The sequence below is a fragment of the Tigriopus californicus genome, chromosome 9, assembly GCF_007210705.1.
Source record: "Tigriopus californicus strain San Diego chromosome 9, Tcal_SD_v2.1, whole genome shotgun sequence".
In the NCBI taxonomy this organism is placed as follows: Eukaryota; Metazoa; Arthropoda; class Copepoda; order Harpacticoida; family Harpacticidae; genus Tigriopus; species Tigriopus californicus.
The window spans coordinates 11,141,098-11,158,076 of NC_081448.1; the positions used below are offsets into that span (position 1 = coordinate 11,141,098).

General features: G+C 43.3%; 1 protein-coding gene across 1 annotated transcript in view; it reads left to right on the forward strand.

Moving 5' to 3' along the window:
• The window catches only part of LOC131886718 (protein O-linked-mannose beta-1,2-N-acetylglucosaminyltransferase 1-like), a 39,342-nt gene extending 24,087 nt beyond the window's left edge, over positions 1 to 15,255 (forward strand). The window contains exons 2-6 of the mRNA XM_059235116.1: positions 8,693 to 9,529; positions 9,596 to 10,654; positions 10,735 to 10,925; positions 13,853 to 14,176; positions 14,805 to 15,255. Coding sequence (XP_059091099.1) covers positions 8,894 to 9,529; positions 9,596 to 10,654; positions 10,735 to 10,925; positions 13,853 to 14,176; positions 14,805 to 14,925 — 2,331 coding nt within the window. The 5' untranslated portion in view covers positions 8,693 to 8,893 and the 3' untranslated portion in view covers positions 14,926 to 15,255. The remainder of the gene's footprint in view (positions 1 to 8,692; positions 9,530 to 9,595; positions 10,655 to 10,734; positions 10,926 to 13,852; positions 14,177 to 14,804) is intronic.
• Positions 15,256 to 16,979: the final 1,724 nt, after the last annotated feature.

Here is a 16,979-nt window from a genome sequence, read left to right on the forward strand (position 1 = left end):
GAACAGACGAGCGTTGGAAAGTTTCCATTTCGGTCGCCAATTCAATCCCATAATTACTTTACTTAATCAAAGAGCAATTTCAAAAAAAGGTTCGAACTTCCTCATGGGCTTCGTCTTCGTCGTCTTTTTTACCCCGCCTTCGTTTCTCGTAGTAGATAATGGTTCCAAGTTTTCTTTTCAATTCTACCAAAGCAAACATAGGGTGAACCATTTGGCACCATTATTCAATGTTGAAACCAGAGGAACTAGAAGAACCAAAGGAACGGGTTGCATTGTCCGGTTCAACCATAACTAGGCGGTTCAATCATAACCAGGGTATAACTTTCTTCCCATACGTTACTTTAAGACGGAAGTCATTAGCAGTTCGTGGGCTGGAATTTGAAAGGATATTCGAGTCCATTTCAACGGAACGATCTCTTTATCTACATGGTCAATTAATAATAAGCGTGGACTATTTTCCCACAAGCGCAACTATCCGCCTGATTTCCTTAAAAATGAGGTCCTATCATGTCGATTGCACTTTAAGAGTTAGGTAGTCTCCAAGGTCCAGGATCAGTTTTACTCCAATTGGAGGGTGATGATAAATCAAACAAACCCGTCTTCGCAAAGGATCCCTAGGCATGGGAATAGACATCTTGTTTCGCATATCCTCGGGACGTTTGAACGAACATTTGTACTCTAGAGACGAGCTGTGAATCGTGGTTCATATTTGGATGATCTGTCCTGTTGAATAAGTGTTATTGATGTGACCCTGAAACGCACAACTCAACTCTTGGAGAGGACTCGTAATGTTCTCTCCATGGAGGCTTTTCAGATCTTAACTGAGGAAATGTCACGATCACTCCTCACGATCTTGACCAAAAGCTCGAATCGTCGTTCTGAGGCTCTTATGGGTGAACGAGGCTCGACACGAGTGCAAATATTACTTCACGTCTAAATGGAGACAAATTTATTAGCACTTGACTCCAGGACATATTGGACTTCAGCAGAACTCCCAATGTTTCATGGCCCCTCACCATCTTCCATTTTGGTACGCACAACTTTGAGCAGGGTGGAGGGAGGACTCTCGAGCGTATGAAACCCAAAACTGAAGCCCTCTTTCCGGTGCCCGATTCGTCCGCAAATTATCGGGTGCCTATGGCGTTTCTTCCGCAGATGAATTCGTTTTGCGGGCAAAATAAAACCTACTTACTAGCTCCCAAAGCGTACAATTTTTGGAAGCCATTTCGACGAACGATCGCGGCGGTTCATTAAGATTTAGTTTCCTTGGCTTTGAAAGGGAGTGAGAAAAAAATGGTGGTTTGGCTTGATGTGCAGAAGCGCGAATTGCTGGCTCATTCTGTCCATAATTAGGGGCCCCCACCACCATAATGGACATGGCAAGTTAATGATAGGTAATGAACTAATGGATTGCATGACTTGGCGTTGGTGGTGATCAGTTCCGTAAACTCACAAAAGTCACAGATGATGTTTTGTCCCCTTGGATTGGGGGGCCAAAGTCAAACAAAGGGAGAAGTGCTCGTTTGATCTAGCAGACGAGTGCTTGAACAGAATTAGCGCAAGAGTCCTTGTTCAGCATTGTTATCGGCCGATGAGAGAGAGAGAGACACACACACACACACAGAGCGAGTGAGAAGTGCTGAATGAGGTGACAATCAATTTGTTGCACTACGAACACTAAACCAACTAGTTTCCACTTCTTGGGAAGGGATCTTTTCCTCCCCTCAACCACGTGCGTCGATGGCCGATTGACGAGCCTGACGAGTCTCTTCGAATCGCAATCGAACAAATGAGAGCACACCAGGGAATTGGGTCAGGTTCCGGGAGTGTGAGGCAATTAATTCTCTGCGAACGCATCTGCTTACGCTCGCCAACTTCAATACCATTTTACTATTGACAAGTACGTACGCAAACCTTGGAATATATTCATGGAGGCGCCATTGTCCATTGCTTCGGAAGATTCAGAAATCCAGGGGCCTTCGTTGTCCTTGACCAAGCTATTTACAAGCGTAAGCTCCCCTCTGGAATTGATTTTAAATTGAAACACACGTTTGGCCTTATCGGTACTCGAGATCTGCCACAGACATTCATTATGAGCGTGCTAAAGAGATCTGGATCTGCGATAGATCCGTGTCATCAATCGGGAACTGGTTGGTTCATTCACAAGCTAGAACATCGGACGACACGTTGCTCCATTTCTTGCACTGTGCAATGGTTACCGAACGCGGTTTTTACTTCAAATCGACGAGCAGGGATTGGAAAATAAAAAAATAAAAAACCACGTGAGTAGTCCGTTTTCACCGATATTCGGAGGGCTGAAGTGTCGGGCAAGATCTTCGTCCTAAGTTGGAAATCCACTTTAACAACAACCAGGAGGCACAAATGACCAAATCGTTCATAAAATGCCAGGGACTGGTTGAGTGGGTTGGCAAGTCATAAATCATGGTGGTTCGATCAGATCAAATGAAAATTGAAATCACTCCCAGCTATTCTTGCCTTGGGACAAAGTGGAGGAGCGATCATGGAACCAGTGCATCATTTGGTCGGACTAGATTGCATCAACAGCAAGTTTCACACCACGTTTGACAAATTCATTGGGGGGTTGTTCCGTTCCAACCCAATGTTAAAAAAATGGTTTCAATGTCGAGCTGAAGTATTTGAGAATCTCCTCGAGGTTAATCGGTATTGAAAGCTCTTTCCAGTCCCAACTTTGATGCCTCCCAACAAAACTTGATTTCGGGGGCCTCAAGGACTCTTTCAAGCACACGTACGTACGTCCATATATACGTCCATCCAGCTTATCGATTCCTGAAGGGTCAATCCTACCTCTAATTAAAAACACTTTTAGCGAACCTACCAGAGAATTGCATTTCCGACTGACTGTCTTGGGTTAGTCGGAAAAGACTGAAGGGCAAGACTTGGACCAGGACTGACTTGTACGAGTAGTCACGCACACGCAATTCCCTTGGAGGCAAAAGTTGTAAACCAAGCAGACTTGGCCTCATTTTCTGCCAGAGAACCTTCCCAGGGCTCAGGAAAATGCATTCGAAACCTTCAATCCAGCCTGAAGTATGCCACCCACCATTGATCGGGGTTGGGGTGTGCCAAAGTTCGAACTTTGATACACTAAACTTGGCGAAATTCGCCTCCTTATTTCCCTTGTTTCTGCAAGCCGCTCGAAAACGATCTTCAGTTCTCTACCGTGTTTGGGGCGAGTAATTGCGGCTCAGGCCCTCACATTATTTATAAGGGAGTTGAGTCTGTTTGTGACGGAGTAACCGTCACAATGTGCGCATAAATTCAGCTCGGCGGTCTATTTGAATTACAGAAGAGGGGAAAGTCGGCAATGTCTTAACTCGATTTTGAAAGGACACACCGTCAAGCAGAGGATTTATGTTCCTTTCAGCGAGCTATTCAACATGCATGAGTGGCTATTTACCAATTTAGAGCGAGCGGCGAAGAATCGTCTTCACTCACATGCAATCTCAGGACAAGATATTTAACGTGAGAAATTGGAGATTTCTGGCACACTGTTCCATTATTTGCCATTATTTGTCCGCTTACTGGCTATTGGCTTTCGAAGAGGTATGTTCAGTACAATATGCTCACTTGTAGAGCGACAATTGTAGTGTGCAAATATTGTGAAGAAATGCTAGGTCATCGATGAGAAGAACTAGTTTTAAATTGTTGAATATGGATGTGATCTTACTGTCGATTGACTCCTTGAAACATGACAATGAACCACGTGGCAGGGCCATAATAAAACGAGTTCATCTTGTCCAGAGAGACCTTTAACTAACCTGTTAAAGGTATCCTTGTCTTGTCCTTCCAACTTACTAACGTGAACACCACGATTTTCCTTGTTTAACTACGTATTTTGGAGATGACAAATTTAGAAACTTCTCCAAATCGATCGAGTCGAATTGAAATCACGATTCTCGAAGCCGAGTCTTGTGCCAAATCTCGACCCCTTTTTGTGACGAGCAATCGCATCATTCCGTTTCGTTCGTTTCGTGCTCAATACAAACAAGTCTTGGCATTGGGCTTTTTCTAATGAGATTGATCCGAACAAAAAGTGACTTGCAATTAATCACACATTGCTACCACACCGAGTTAAGCATTCCAGGATTTTACGCTTGATTCCACCAACTATGAGACTATTACAATACCAAATGCCAATGACAGTTCCTGGCGGTGATCGTCAGTTCAAAACCGTGAAACCAATTTGAGAAACGCTATCGTTCCATCTAAATATGGTAGGAATCACTTGGAAGTGTTCCAATCCGATAATGATGGACTGGGCTGAACTTCTCTCTACGTGCTAAAAATATCCTAATTCCCAGAGTGAGAACATTTAAAAAAAAATACCGATTTCCATTGTCATGCCATGTGTTAGAAAAACTCGTGGAAAAAAATCTCATAGCTCACAAGCACACCAGCATTTATTCATTGGGAAGGTGAAACATATTCTCTAGTTGGATGATTTGACTGTTCTGTCTTCTTCATATTTTCGAATGCCAAGTTCCGATATTTTCATGTGAAACACACGTAAACTTTTATACCAATGCCAAGGAGAAGGAGGTGTTTTAAACATGCAAGGCTGAGTGCGAATCCCGAAGATGCGAGGTTATACCAACGATACTTACTTGGTCATCAAACCACCTGGTTTATGAGTATTTAAGAGACTTTTATTTCGCAAACTTCGCCATTTCAAATCTCCACTTCAAACAATCTGACGCTAAACTCTCAGCATGTTTAGTTCGCATCACACGTAAACGAAAAAGCAAATCTACCACTTGGACCACCCAAGTTATGTGTGATGATTTTACAGCATGGAACAAATTTCACCTCACACTAAAGGGTACTAGAAGGCTTTGGGTTTCTGAACCTCTAAAGAGGCCTTCTGGATGAAAACGGTGTTAATTGCTTCATCATTTGCCATCCCTCGTTTGATCACCACTTGAAAATCTTTGAGAGTGCTTTTGGCACTTACCCTTGGGAGAATGCAGAATTAACGCTTCGCTAACATCAAGCCTGTCTAGAGAATCGCAATCTCTTCTCGATTGCCAATTTCCTTCCGAGTATTTTTATGACCTGAGAAGAAACTTCGCTTGTTAAGTTTCGTTAGAGCCCTCGGATGACAAATACGAATGAGCCTGTGAATGAAGTGGACATTTATTGGTGTGACACCTCTCTGTCATCACGGATTCATCGCCCTCTTCAATTATCACATCGAACATGCTTCGGTTTTTTCCTCTTGCATTCCACTTATCACAGGATTTTAAGATGTCATCAAGCAAAGAGGATCACTGGAGATTTAGAAGAAGTCCCATTCTGACGTTTAAAAGCCGTTGATTAGGAATGATCAAGCGCGTTTACATTGTACGTGCATTCAGAGGTCATCTGTCCATGGCAATCAGGATCCTTTATAACTCCCATTTAGAGCAAACTCGTGTACCAGACCAGGCATAAGATCTAAGCTAAGCTATTTCAAAACCGGCTGCAAATCACAGACGCTGACGATCTGATAAAAAAGGGAAATCCATGTTTTTTTTCCCTTTTTGACCACCAGCCTTCGCTTCGCTGGCTTTAATTGGCGTCCACTGATTCCGACCTTCAGTCCAACAGATTGGATATCATGGTAGAATTGAACATGGTGGTTGATTCACTGGAACCATTATTCATTATTGTTGGATTTGGCATATTTCACTGGCCTGGAGTTGATGCGGCTTTTGAATCAATAGTTAAGGGAGACACAATTCGATGCACCGTTTCTTTCTTAGAAACACTCTGTACTGTATGTAGTACTCGTACGTACCCTATTATGTTTCAAGCGAGTGACTCTTGACCAAGGGAACTTAAGTTCAAGATGGACCTATTAGTGAGAGCGTGGCGAGCTCATAAAGGATTTTTTGCTGGACCTCTTAAAATGCTCTAAAGAGAGAAAAGAAAGAGAAGAGAGAGACCCCGAGAGAGGAGTGAGTGCTTGAAGAGAACACCGGACCAGGAATGAAAAAGGATTGTGCTTCTGAAAATCTCGACACATCCATCTTCCGTTATGTGCTGGACCTCGAGAGATTCGAGATTCGAGATTAGAAATTCGAAATTCGAACCTTCAAGAGTGATGAGCCACTATGAGACTCGCTCAAACCGTCATTTTGGTCAAGGCAGGGGAACTATGCACAAGGAAATGTCATGAAATTGTGTTTAGTTGGTGTTCAGCAGTGGTTGTGAAACACTGGGGGTCAGTTTGTGGCAAGACCTTCGTTCTTAACAGACCATAAATTATGGTGACTGCGAATTCTTGCTTGTCCGTTCGTTCAAAGCGTTGAACTCACACGGAGAAAGAACAGTGTACATACAGTGTACGAATGTATGTCCGTATGTACTGTAGGTATATGTACGTATCCACCTTCGATGATGATCATCACCATGACGCCTCTAACCAACCAGCCGACCATCCAACCGACCAGCCAACGCAACCACTTTGAGAAGGAAAATGCGGAATGCCGTCAATGCATAAATGTAGAATGTGGGTTCAAGTACCTTGGTTAGAATGCGTATTTGAGTTTTTTTTGCGTCGGCTCTCATCAAAACTGGTTGTTTTCCGGCCACCCGAAGTCTGATCCTTTTGAAATTTACAATGCAAAACGATCGGTCGGATACTCAAGCGACCCTCTGGAATTGGAGACCCCGACTCAAAGTGGGTCCAATGTGAACGGGTATTGAAACGTTGTACAGGTTAATGAAAGGCGTTTCAATCTCTGTTTGGTAACCTTGAGACTGGCCAATGATATCAGAGTTCGCTTAATAAAATAGTAGCAGCACCCTTCGCTGTGATCGATAGTAGTCTTCAACATTATTGTGGTTCATTTTCAGGTTCCAATTTTTGGCAAATGCTAAATAGTAGCTTTAAAAGTGGTCTATTGCACTTTAAAATTTGCTATTTCATCATACAAAAATACACTCTAGTCTGATTGATTGATCAAGCCCAGGCCTTGATGTTTTTCATTTGAATATTGTGACTTTCAAATCCCGTGGATTATATACAAATTATTTCCATTATCATTTCTTATCTATCTTTCTCTACCTATTGAGTTTCACTGATTGAGACTGCGCGCGGTGATTGAATGTATATAAAGGAACATAAAATTGGTTGAAATTAGGATTTCAAAATAGACCATAACAAGGTTGAGGCGCTCAGGAACCCTGCTTTATACATACAACTATCGACAACTCAAGGGCTCCCATCGATAATTACACATTTTAATTTGAGCCTGATGGAGATGGATTGACCGAGGATGAAATTTACATCTTGGCTCACAGGAGGGAAAAAAGGCACGGATGAGGGTTTTTTCATCAAGATGAACGTGAAAGCGAAATCAAAATTGATCCGTCTTGCCAAAATCATGTTCTGCACTGATTGACTTCTCAAGCCTCGAACGAATTTGGCATTTTTTTTCGACCGTGATCATTGATCATCATCGTACTCGTTTGAGGGGCATCCTAGCGAAATAACTGACCAAGATTATCGGGTTTTGAGGAAATCAAGAAACCCTCTGGCAAAAAGGGGCCCCATTTGAAGAAATTTTCGGCTATCTTCAATCCCCTTCAAAAACCAACGCTCCAAAGTAGTAGGGGTAATTGATCCTCAATCAGGGATTCAAAAATGCAGGAATAAATTTATGGACCTGTTTGTACAATACTTTAGACCGGCCAAGCCCATGTCATTCCGAAAAGTGCAAGAGCATTAAACCCCTGAATTTATCGGATACCGGGTCATTATTGGCAACCTTCCGGAGGACTCAATTAGAGACTTCGTTGAATTATATATTTGCAATCTACTTCACTCTGAAGTATCCAACGGGCCCTGACTTGGGACAAACCCCTGATTCTTAGATCGGAGGATAATCGAGTTGATGTACACAGTCGTTTGTGGTATCTACCAAATTGGGTCATCATTCGAAACGACCAAGCGCCGATACCGAGCTTTTCAGCACCTTCAACAACACCCTCTGCCTTGTCAACGGACCAATGTGCTTCTGAAATGTGCTAAACCATTGAAAATGTCTCAAAGATGATGTGAATTGGCACTATTTCCTAAAAGTTACCAGAAATTCAAGGTTTTTTTGGGGATTGAATTTCTCTAAGTTTATTCAGTGGATGTTAGTTACAAAAGAAAAAAAATGTGAAATAACAAATCAATTTGCTAAATATACAACCCGTCCCGTATTTTTGGCCTTTTGAAGTAATAGGCATTTTTTCATTGCTAAAAAAGCTGCAAAATCTTGCGATCAGATAAAAGTTGCTTAAGCGAAAGACTAGTTTGACAAATTAGTCACTAACAGCTTGTTAAACCATGAATTGTCTCTATGAATTTGTTAAGAAATGAAATTGACGAAAATTTTAGATATTTGCACATAGTGCGACATCAGCAATGTTCGTAATTTTGACTTCGAGGGATTTGAATCATACCCTGATAAATTTTAGTCGCATTCTCTCGTTTCTACGTTTGTACGAGTCAACGTTACCTCCGTTACCTCCACTCAATGAAAAAGACAATTAGTCTCTTGAAGGAAAATTAGCGATCTAAAGACTCGAGTTTTCTCTTTTTCGGAGGTAGGAAGGGAGAGAAAAAGGGTGGGGAAATTGCTTGGTAGATACTTCATCAGTGTGGTATTCTTCATTTCAGGCATGTCCATCACTAAAAGGCCGCCGTACAACCCATAACAAACATGGCGATGACATCGACATAACGAACCCCTTTTGGGGGGCGTCTTCCAACCTGCCATTCATTCTATTCGGAGTGGCTGGTCGGGGTGAAGAAACTCATTTTCGCCTTATCATGGGGTCATGATCTCCTCAAACTTTGTGATTTCCGCTGGGAGTGGCAATGAGCCCGAATAGTTCGGATACCAGCTTACGTCGTCCCAGTCGCGAGGCCGAGGATGACGGAACGACCCCCCACAACAACGGGAACCTCGACCACAACATACCTGATGAGATCCAGGCCACCTGGGGGGTGATGCCCTTCCTGGACGAGCGAATTGCTCCATCGGAAGCAGAACCACTACGGCAAAGTAGAACACGTAGTGGTATGACCAGCAAAAAATCAAGACGACCGTTCTTCCATCAGCACCTCAGGTCGGCTTCGTCATCGACTTACTTGGCTCCTCAGAGGCAATTGTCTGGTTTCACTGGTCCATTTCCCGCCTTCTTCTTCATCAAACCGTGGGCTCGGAGAAAATGCTGGCAAAAACTCACCAGGATCTTCCTCACCCTAATTTTAGTCATCACCATATCAATAAATGTGGTTTTCATGCTTGAAACAAGTCGCCATGGATTAGCCCCCGAATCTAAGCGACCTGTCACTGCCAACGGCCATGTGGTGGATAGGGAACCCTCGGATATCCTGCCCACCAATCGTCGGTCGAATCAATTGAAGCTGCAACAAAACCTGCCAAAGTTTCTCACAATTGAAGTCTTGTCTAGTCAGAAAAAAGTGTCCGTTACGGTGGATGGAACCACGGTAAGTGTAACCCTCCTCATTTTGCTTCATGTTCAAAGGACTAGAAATATATGTTGTCTGTTGCAGATTTTGGAAAATTCAGACGATCAAAAAGGCCGTGGCATTCACATTCTAGTCCTGAATCAATCTTCTGGGGCAGTTATGGCCCAAAGATCGTTTGATACCTACTCACCCCACGAAGACGAAGCCATGAGCTTGTTCTTGAACTTAGTGTCGCCAGGGCGGATCATTATCCTGGCCATTCGGGACGAGGCCACCTTTCAAATGAAGACCCCGGCCAGGGAGCTGTTGCACCGACTTGGGGCCAAAAAGGCCAAAAAACTGGGTTGGAGAGACATGTGGGCCATGGTGACGGTGAAACGGGGTCAAGTGTTCGGAGAGTCGTTTAGCAAGTCATCCGGTTTCAATACATGGGGCACACCGGTTTTCTTAAGGGCCGAGGTCCCATTGTCTTCCAATTCTAACTGTCAGGCATGGCCAAGTTCGGAGGAATCCAAGCGACGTCATGAATTCTGTGATAACTACGAGGGCTACGGTCTGGTTTGCAACTGTGAGGACCCGGCCCCCATATCCAACCTGTCACCTGGCCGTGTCCTGAATAATCAAGTGGCCGATGTTCCAGTGGCTATCATCGCGTCAAACCGTCCCCAATACCTTTATCGAATGTTAAGAACCTTATTGTCAGCCGATGGGGCGGATCCGGAGATGATCACGGTTTTCATCGATGGATTCTATGAGGAACCTCTGGCCGTTGCTAAACTCTTTGGCCTTCGAGGAATTCAACACACGCCTATTGGGACACGGAACTCCAGGATATCTCAGCACTATCGGGCCTCCCTCACGGCCACTTTCAATATCTACCCCAACGCCAAGTACGCAATCGTTCTAGAGGAGGACCTCGATGTGTCGCCCGACTTCTTTGGGTACTTCTCTCAGACCTTGAGACTCCTGGAGGAGGACGATTCCCTTTATTGTGTATCAGCTTGGAATGACCAGGGTTACCAACATACCGTTTCTGATCCGGGTATTTTGTATCGCGTCGAAACAATGCCGGGATTAGGGTGGATCCTGAAGAAATCCTTGTATAAACAGGAGTTGGAACCCCGTTGGCCTACTCCCGAGAAGGTGAGTGTCTATTCTATTGTGAGAGGAATATCTGTCGCTGATCTGTTGCTATAAAACACCCTTTCTTTCCCTTGATCAAGATGTGGGATTGGGACATGTGGATGAGGCTCAAAGAGATCAGAAAGGGTCGAGAATGCATTGTGCCCGATGTGTCACGGACTTATCACTTTGGATCTTCAGGCTTGAACATGAATTCCTATTTCCAAGACGTCTACTTCAAGAAGCACTCCGTCAACAATGAGCGACACGTCGAGCTCAAGAATGTGGAGAGGTAAAAATAATTTGCTTTTCCCTAACACTCACCTGGAATGACTCCAGCCAAGGCGGGAAAACAACGTTTCAGCATGTGTATGAGAGTGCGTGTAAAGCCGAAGGCAATTAAATCAAATCTACCCCTGGCATTTCAACGGCTGTCTTAATGGGCACTTTCGGTGTTCTCGCCGCACATGAAAGCAATATTTGCCAATGCCAAGAGTCTTACCAAAAATCCTTACAATCCCGTTAACGACTCCTTGTGCATTTTGCACACCATGTGTTTGGTCCATTCCATTGAAACCTTTCCCCGTATCGCCAATTTGGTGGATGTTCTTTCTGACACCATTCGAAGTGGCTTCTGACGCAATCAAACCCGGCTGATCTTTTCAAAATGCCGAAATAACAATCTGATGTTTTAGTTTATGTTGACTCGGAATCTATAAAAGAGTCTCTCCTCTATTCAGATTTAATGGGAAAGCGAAGGTGTGACGTAAGATGATTTCTTCCGACTTCTCGACTCGTCCTCTTTCACTGGCAGTCATGGGTCATAAACTGGGTAAATTGTGTCATAAAGTGCAGCGGAATCACTTCAGCCGGGAATTTTAAACCTCCCTATGATAAGGAGTGAACGGAGCACTTTAAGCGCATATTCAAACAATGCCGATTGGTGAGATTTGTTTGAAGCATCTATTGAGCAATGGCAATTCACGTACGCACTACAAGTACTTCATGAACAAGAGGCAGTGCTAGTAGTGCAGTTCTACGACAGAGCACTACTATTCATGTCTGCTAGAGCAGGCGAAGTTATGGCCTTTCAAGGAGATCACCTCTTTCCATGCTTGTGGTGCCATCAGGAAATTTGACTTGCCCATTAAAGCAAAGCTTATTGAGGAACAAAAGGGACAAAGAGGTTGGGTAATTTATATGCAACCCCTTTCAACTTTATTGCCATCCATAGCAGCAAGTCCTCCCTCTAATTGGAATCAATAGCCTCTATGCGCGAGCTGGACCAACCTCAATGGCTCAATACATCATTCCGCCATCTCCTTAGAAGAGGGCCTTGCTTTGCCCACAAGAACCACATTGCCATCGTGCCTTTGAATGCACTATCTCGTGGGGAAATGGAGAACCAATAACTACAAAGCGGCAGAAATAAGTAATGAGATGAGCAATGAGCATTAGAGCCTCAAGATTGGATCACTCTCTGGCTCTTAGGGGAGAAGGTGTCAAGGTTAATCATTGTAACTTTGGGCTTCTTGCGTAGACTTTGATGAAGGAGTAGTCGTTCCCATTTGAGGAAGCGCTTTGCCAATACCCAATTGAACAACAACGAGATGGGCAATTGGTTCTTTTTCTTCGTTAATAGAATTCCCGAGTAGATGGAGACGCTTAGAAGGGGATTTGTCATAGATTGTCATTGAATTTGGGTCATGATGGGGCGTGTGGGTTTGGCTCTTTGGAGAGCGATTGTTATTAGGGTAATGAATGCCCACACAATACCTGGATGAGTGATTGAGAAAAATGCCGAGAAAACTTGTTTACCGCGTCTGACTCCGCATTCTTGACTCTTTGACTGCCACTCGTCAAAGTTTGGCGAACAAATTCCAAGTATCTAGAACAAACCTGAAAACACGAAACAATTCTGAATTCGGCCAGGCTTTTCAGAGGGGGAATTTCCGACCGCCCACTTGGGAAAAGGTAAATCAATTTCAACTCCTACTTTTCCCATTTGCCGCCCATTCTAGCTTTGATGCAAGAAAAGAGACGAAGAAAGAATACAGGTGCGACGACTTCTAAAAGATTAAATTTGGGAGATTTCCACCCTTGCACGAGCTCCACTCCCGCCGCAATCTGAGTTCTTTTTATAATAGAAAGAAAAGAATTGGGCGTTATCATTGAATCAGAGGTGGAGAAGAGCTGAGGCTAAAAATCCAATGTGGTTCTTTTCATTCAAGAGCAATTGAAGCAAGATGGGAGATTTGGTACCTTTCTTAAGGAATGCCTCCTGTCCCTAGAAAAGGTGGTCCTTCATTACGCTCTAAATCAATAAAGCGAGATCGAGCATTTGGATTTATGTACATATTTGCAAAGATGCCTGCTTCATTTTTTTGGGAACACTAGAACAAAAGCAAGCGGTTCAAGGCAAAGCTATTTTCATCACCGTTAGGAGTAGTTTTATTGAAATTTTTATCCATTCTGAGGCTTCTTCGCTCCTTTTGTTTATCTCCGTGCATTGCTTTATGTACACCCTTTTTGGTATTCTGAAACCATTAAGCATTCCGCGGGGAACTTCGGAACCAAAATAGCCCACTTTGAACTTTGTCGACGAACGCACGTTGTACGAGGTACCGTGGTAATGGTCGAGGAGTCCACGGCCGGTTAAGCAATTGTTTGACCCGATATGGGTAATCCCAACAAGCCATTCTCGGTGGGCTGAGGAAATGAGGGGGGGGGGGCAGCCAAATTCGAAAAGACTCCCATCTTCGCCTTAGTCACAATTGAAAAATTATGACATTCAGGGTAGGCTGGAAGTGAGAGGGATCTTTGCAAGAGAGCAAACAGAGATGGTCAAGGATGAGCAAGATTATACGACGACCTTAGCGGGATCTTGGCATTCGAGTGATTGACCAGCAGTAAAGTGCTGAATGGACTGGATTAGACCTCTTTTTATGTGATAGTCTTGAAGGATTAAAGCGTGTTTCCAGTTCTTTAGCCTTAGAGTTGAAGAGGGCATGGGCAGAAAAGACTGATTGACGTTCGAGTCCTGTCGACTTTGGTGGAATTCTTTTCATATGCAAATTAGAGAGAAGGTAGTAAACCAAAAATATGCCGCTTTGGCAAGGTCGACCGACTCCACATACGTCAGAACCGATGTATGAGTAGACAGAGACTTGACAGAAACACATCTCAATGTCAACACAATCTGACTTTCATTCATTACAGCTTGAAGCAACACACCTATGAGGATCTCCTTCATCGCTCCATTCAACGTGCCAATGTGCTTTCGACCTCAGTGTCGCCATGTTCGGGCAAATTCAAAGTTCCCAAGCGCTCCAAGAAGAGTCTTCAACGACCTTCGAGTTCGATCGAGTCCAACGTGCTGTACATTCAAATGAGGGATGCCAAAGATTTCGAGACTTGGCTGGAATTGGCCCGATGTCTGCACATTTGGGACCTAGATGCCCGGGGATTTCATCGGGGCCTTTGGCGGATGCATTATCGAGGAGTGCCTCTCTTCATTGTCGGGGTTCCATTTTCTGATTACGCGTAAGTAACGAGGAGGCACTCTTGATTCAAGGGCGGCCACAATAAAGGGTCTGGTAGCATGCATGACGAATGATACGAGTTGGGGGGGGAAGAGGGGGGACTGGCTTTGAATTGGCGAGATGTCATAAAAGTGTCCCATAAAACGGCAAAAAAAAGTTTGATTACTCCAACATGGGGACACAAAAAGTGCCAGGTTTGAAGGAGTGATTCCACAGCAGAAGCCGTATAGTTTACGAGTGGACCACATGAGTTCAGCGAAAATAGGTGAAGAAGGCCGATTCACGTTCAAAGAATAACTCTAATCTTGGATCGCTATCTGACCTCCTTAATACATGAGCTTAGAGTGCGTAAATTTGAAGGTAGATTCCAATCTCGGAGAATTCATTTCGTATAGGCCTACTTGCAAGCAGATGTTCTTGCGTCTTCAATAGTGTAGAGAATAGTTGTGGCCAGCCACCTATCACAGATCTACTGCCCAATGGATGGATAAAGCTTCAACACGTTATTCCATTCGTCAGTAACATTTTACCACTCTCGGTTTTCGGTGGACATTTTCTCACGCGCTTCATACCCCTCGGTCACATTTGAAGTGTCTTGGCATTTCACCATTGTCATCTTATCATTTCAGGAAACACAAGCCGAAACATGTCAAGCCACTTGTACTGAAGAAAACTACTGCTTCGTCTTCTTCATCGAATCACAACACTCCCACCACGGCCGCCAAACCCGGCGGAGGTGGCGGTTCTTAACGCTTCTCGAAAATCCCTGAAATCCTGCGTTTCCCTTGTTTGGACCTCATTGACTATTCCTCAAGTGGATGAAAGGTGATCAACCTTAAACCCAGGGCATTACTATCATTATAACTTCTACTATTACCAAGCCTACGAGACGTCTGCTTGGTATGGCTATTACTGCTGATGCTACTCCTGCCACCAACATCAAGACCCAGAAGACCTTCTCGGGAGTTAAACAAAACCTCATCAAAATGCAGATCTTTTAAATCTCTTTTACCCGCGTGTCTTGAGTGTCGGCTTGTTGGAATGCTAATTCTGCGTGATAAATCTACTTTTTCCACCTAAGTTGGTTTTTGTTATTGCGTTTTATGAATGTTAGTTTGTCTTTGTTGCGGTGAAAGAATGGGTACTGAATGACAACCGAGGCTGTTGTGATCCATTGAAATCGAAAAATGCTGACATTAAAATGAAGGATCACAAAGCTCGCCCAGTTTGACTAATGAGTAGAAAACCTTGAAGAAAAAGCGAACAAGCAAAGTCTTTATCCAAAGATGGGCACACTACACGATTCCAGTACAACACGCTTACAAAGAATAAGAAGGACTCTAGGAGCAAATGTACGTAAATTGCTACTGAAACATTACAAAAAGAAATGATTGAACTTTTTCAACATATAAGATGCTTGAAAATGTGCATAAAAAAGGCATAGGTAGGGATATGCCCTTCGTTGCTTGACTTTAAGCTACAATGTCTCTTGTGTATCGAAATCTCGTTTGCCTCCTATTCATAAAACATTTTAGACCATCTTGACTTAGCTGGTCGTTGGATTGAATGAAGGGATTTATTGTCACTGCTTAGCATTTTATTGGAGGTTGTCAGCAGAGACTGGAATCTCCATTCATCTCACACTCTCTGCCCAATGCCACCAAGCAAGACCATTCTTTGTCTTCGAATCTTCCTCAACCCTGATTAAGCTAGATTGCAAAAGTCTGGCACTAAATCGCTAGAAAGCCAAATAGAGTCTGAGAATTCAAAGCTTGCGAACCCAATGCATCAAAAGGTAAATCCTCGCCGTAAATCAGGCCAACATTGTTTTTCTTGGTCACATTTTTCTCTTGGGAATTGACAAAGCTTTCTGCCAAGCACGGAAGATACCTAGAACCCGGAATTGCCTCCAAAATGTGGTCCTGTTCCACATTCCAAATGATGCTTTATTCCCGCCACCTGCCCGTAACTGTTTTCGAACAGATGTGGCAGCTATTTACTTCTATTGCCTGCCAAGCACTTTTGAGCCTAAATGCTCAAAGTTTTGGTTATGGCATCACCGTTGAAGATCTACTTACGTTCTCGCAATAAAGAAAAACAACACAAAGTTGGTCTTTTAATATGGCAAGTACAACTTTTGCCTGGAAATATCGTGCCTAGAGTTTGTTACGTTTTTGTTCACGTTTCATCCAACTTTTATCAACAATATTGTGTCTTACCTAAGGAAGTTTGTAGCTAGTTTGTGGAATATAACTCTCATGGGTTTTGTTTTAGATTACGAGACAGATTACGAGATCAAAGAGCTACTAGGTCATGAAAAATTTCTACATCTTCCAAAGGTACTTGATGTATTCAATGTCTAGAATGTTCCTTGATTTACCGATTGGTTCATGTAAAATATGTTTTAAAAATAACCAAGCACAAAAACATCAGTTGTTGCCTGAAAATTCTAAAGAAAAAAATACGGTGGATACGAAACGTCAGCAAGAGCAATGCAGATCTACAAGGGTAAGTTCCTAATCCATCATGGACCACATGAGTAATGTCTTAGGCACTTGACTTTAAATTGAATTTATTACAAAAATGTGGAGCCAATGATATAGCGAAGGTGCTTTAAACTAATTTTCTTCGGTCATTTTTTTGGGGGGGGGCGGACTTCCTGAACGCTACTGGGATTGGAATCCCAGCAGTTCAAGACGAGATTTTTTTCATTTTACTTAACTTTTATTTATATATATATTATTTGATCGACCAACGAATTAGAATTGGCTGATCTGGCAAACCCGTGAATATAAGGTCGATCG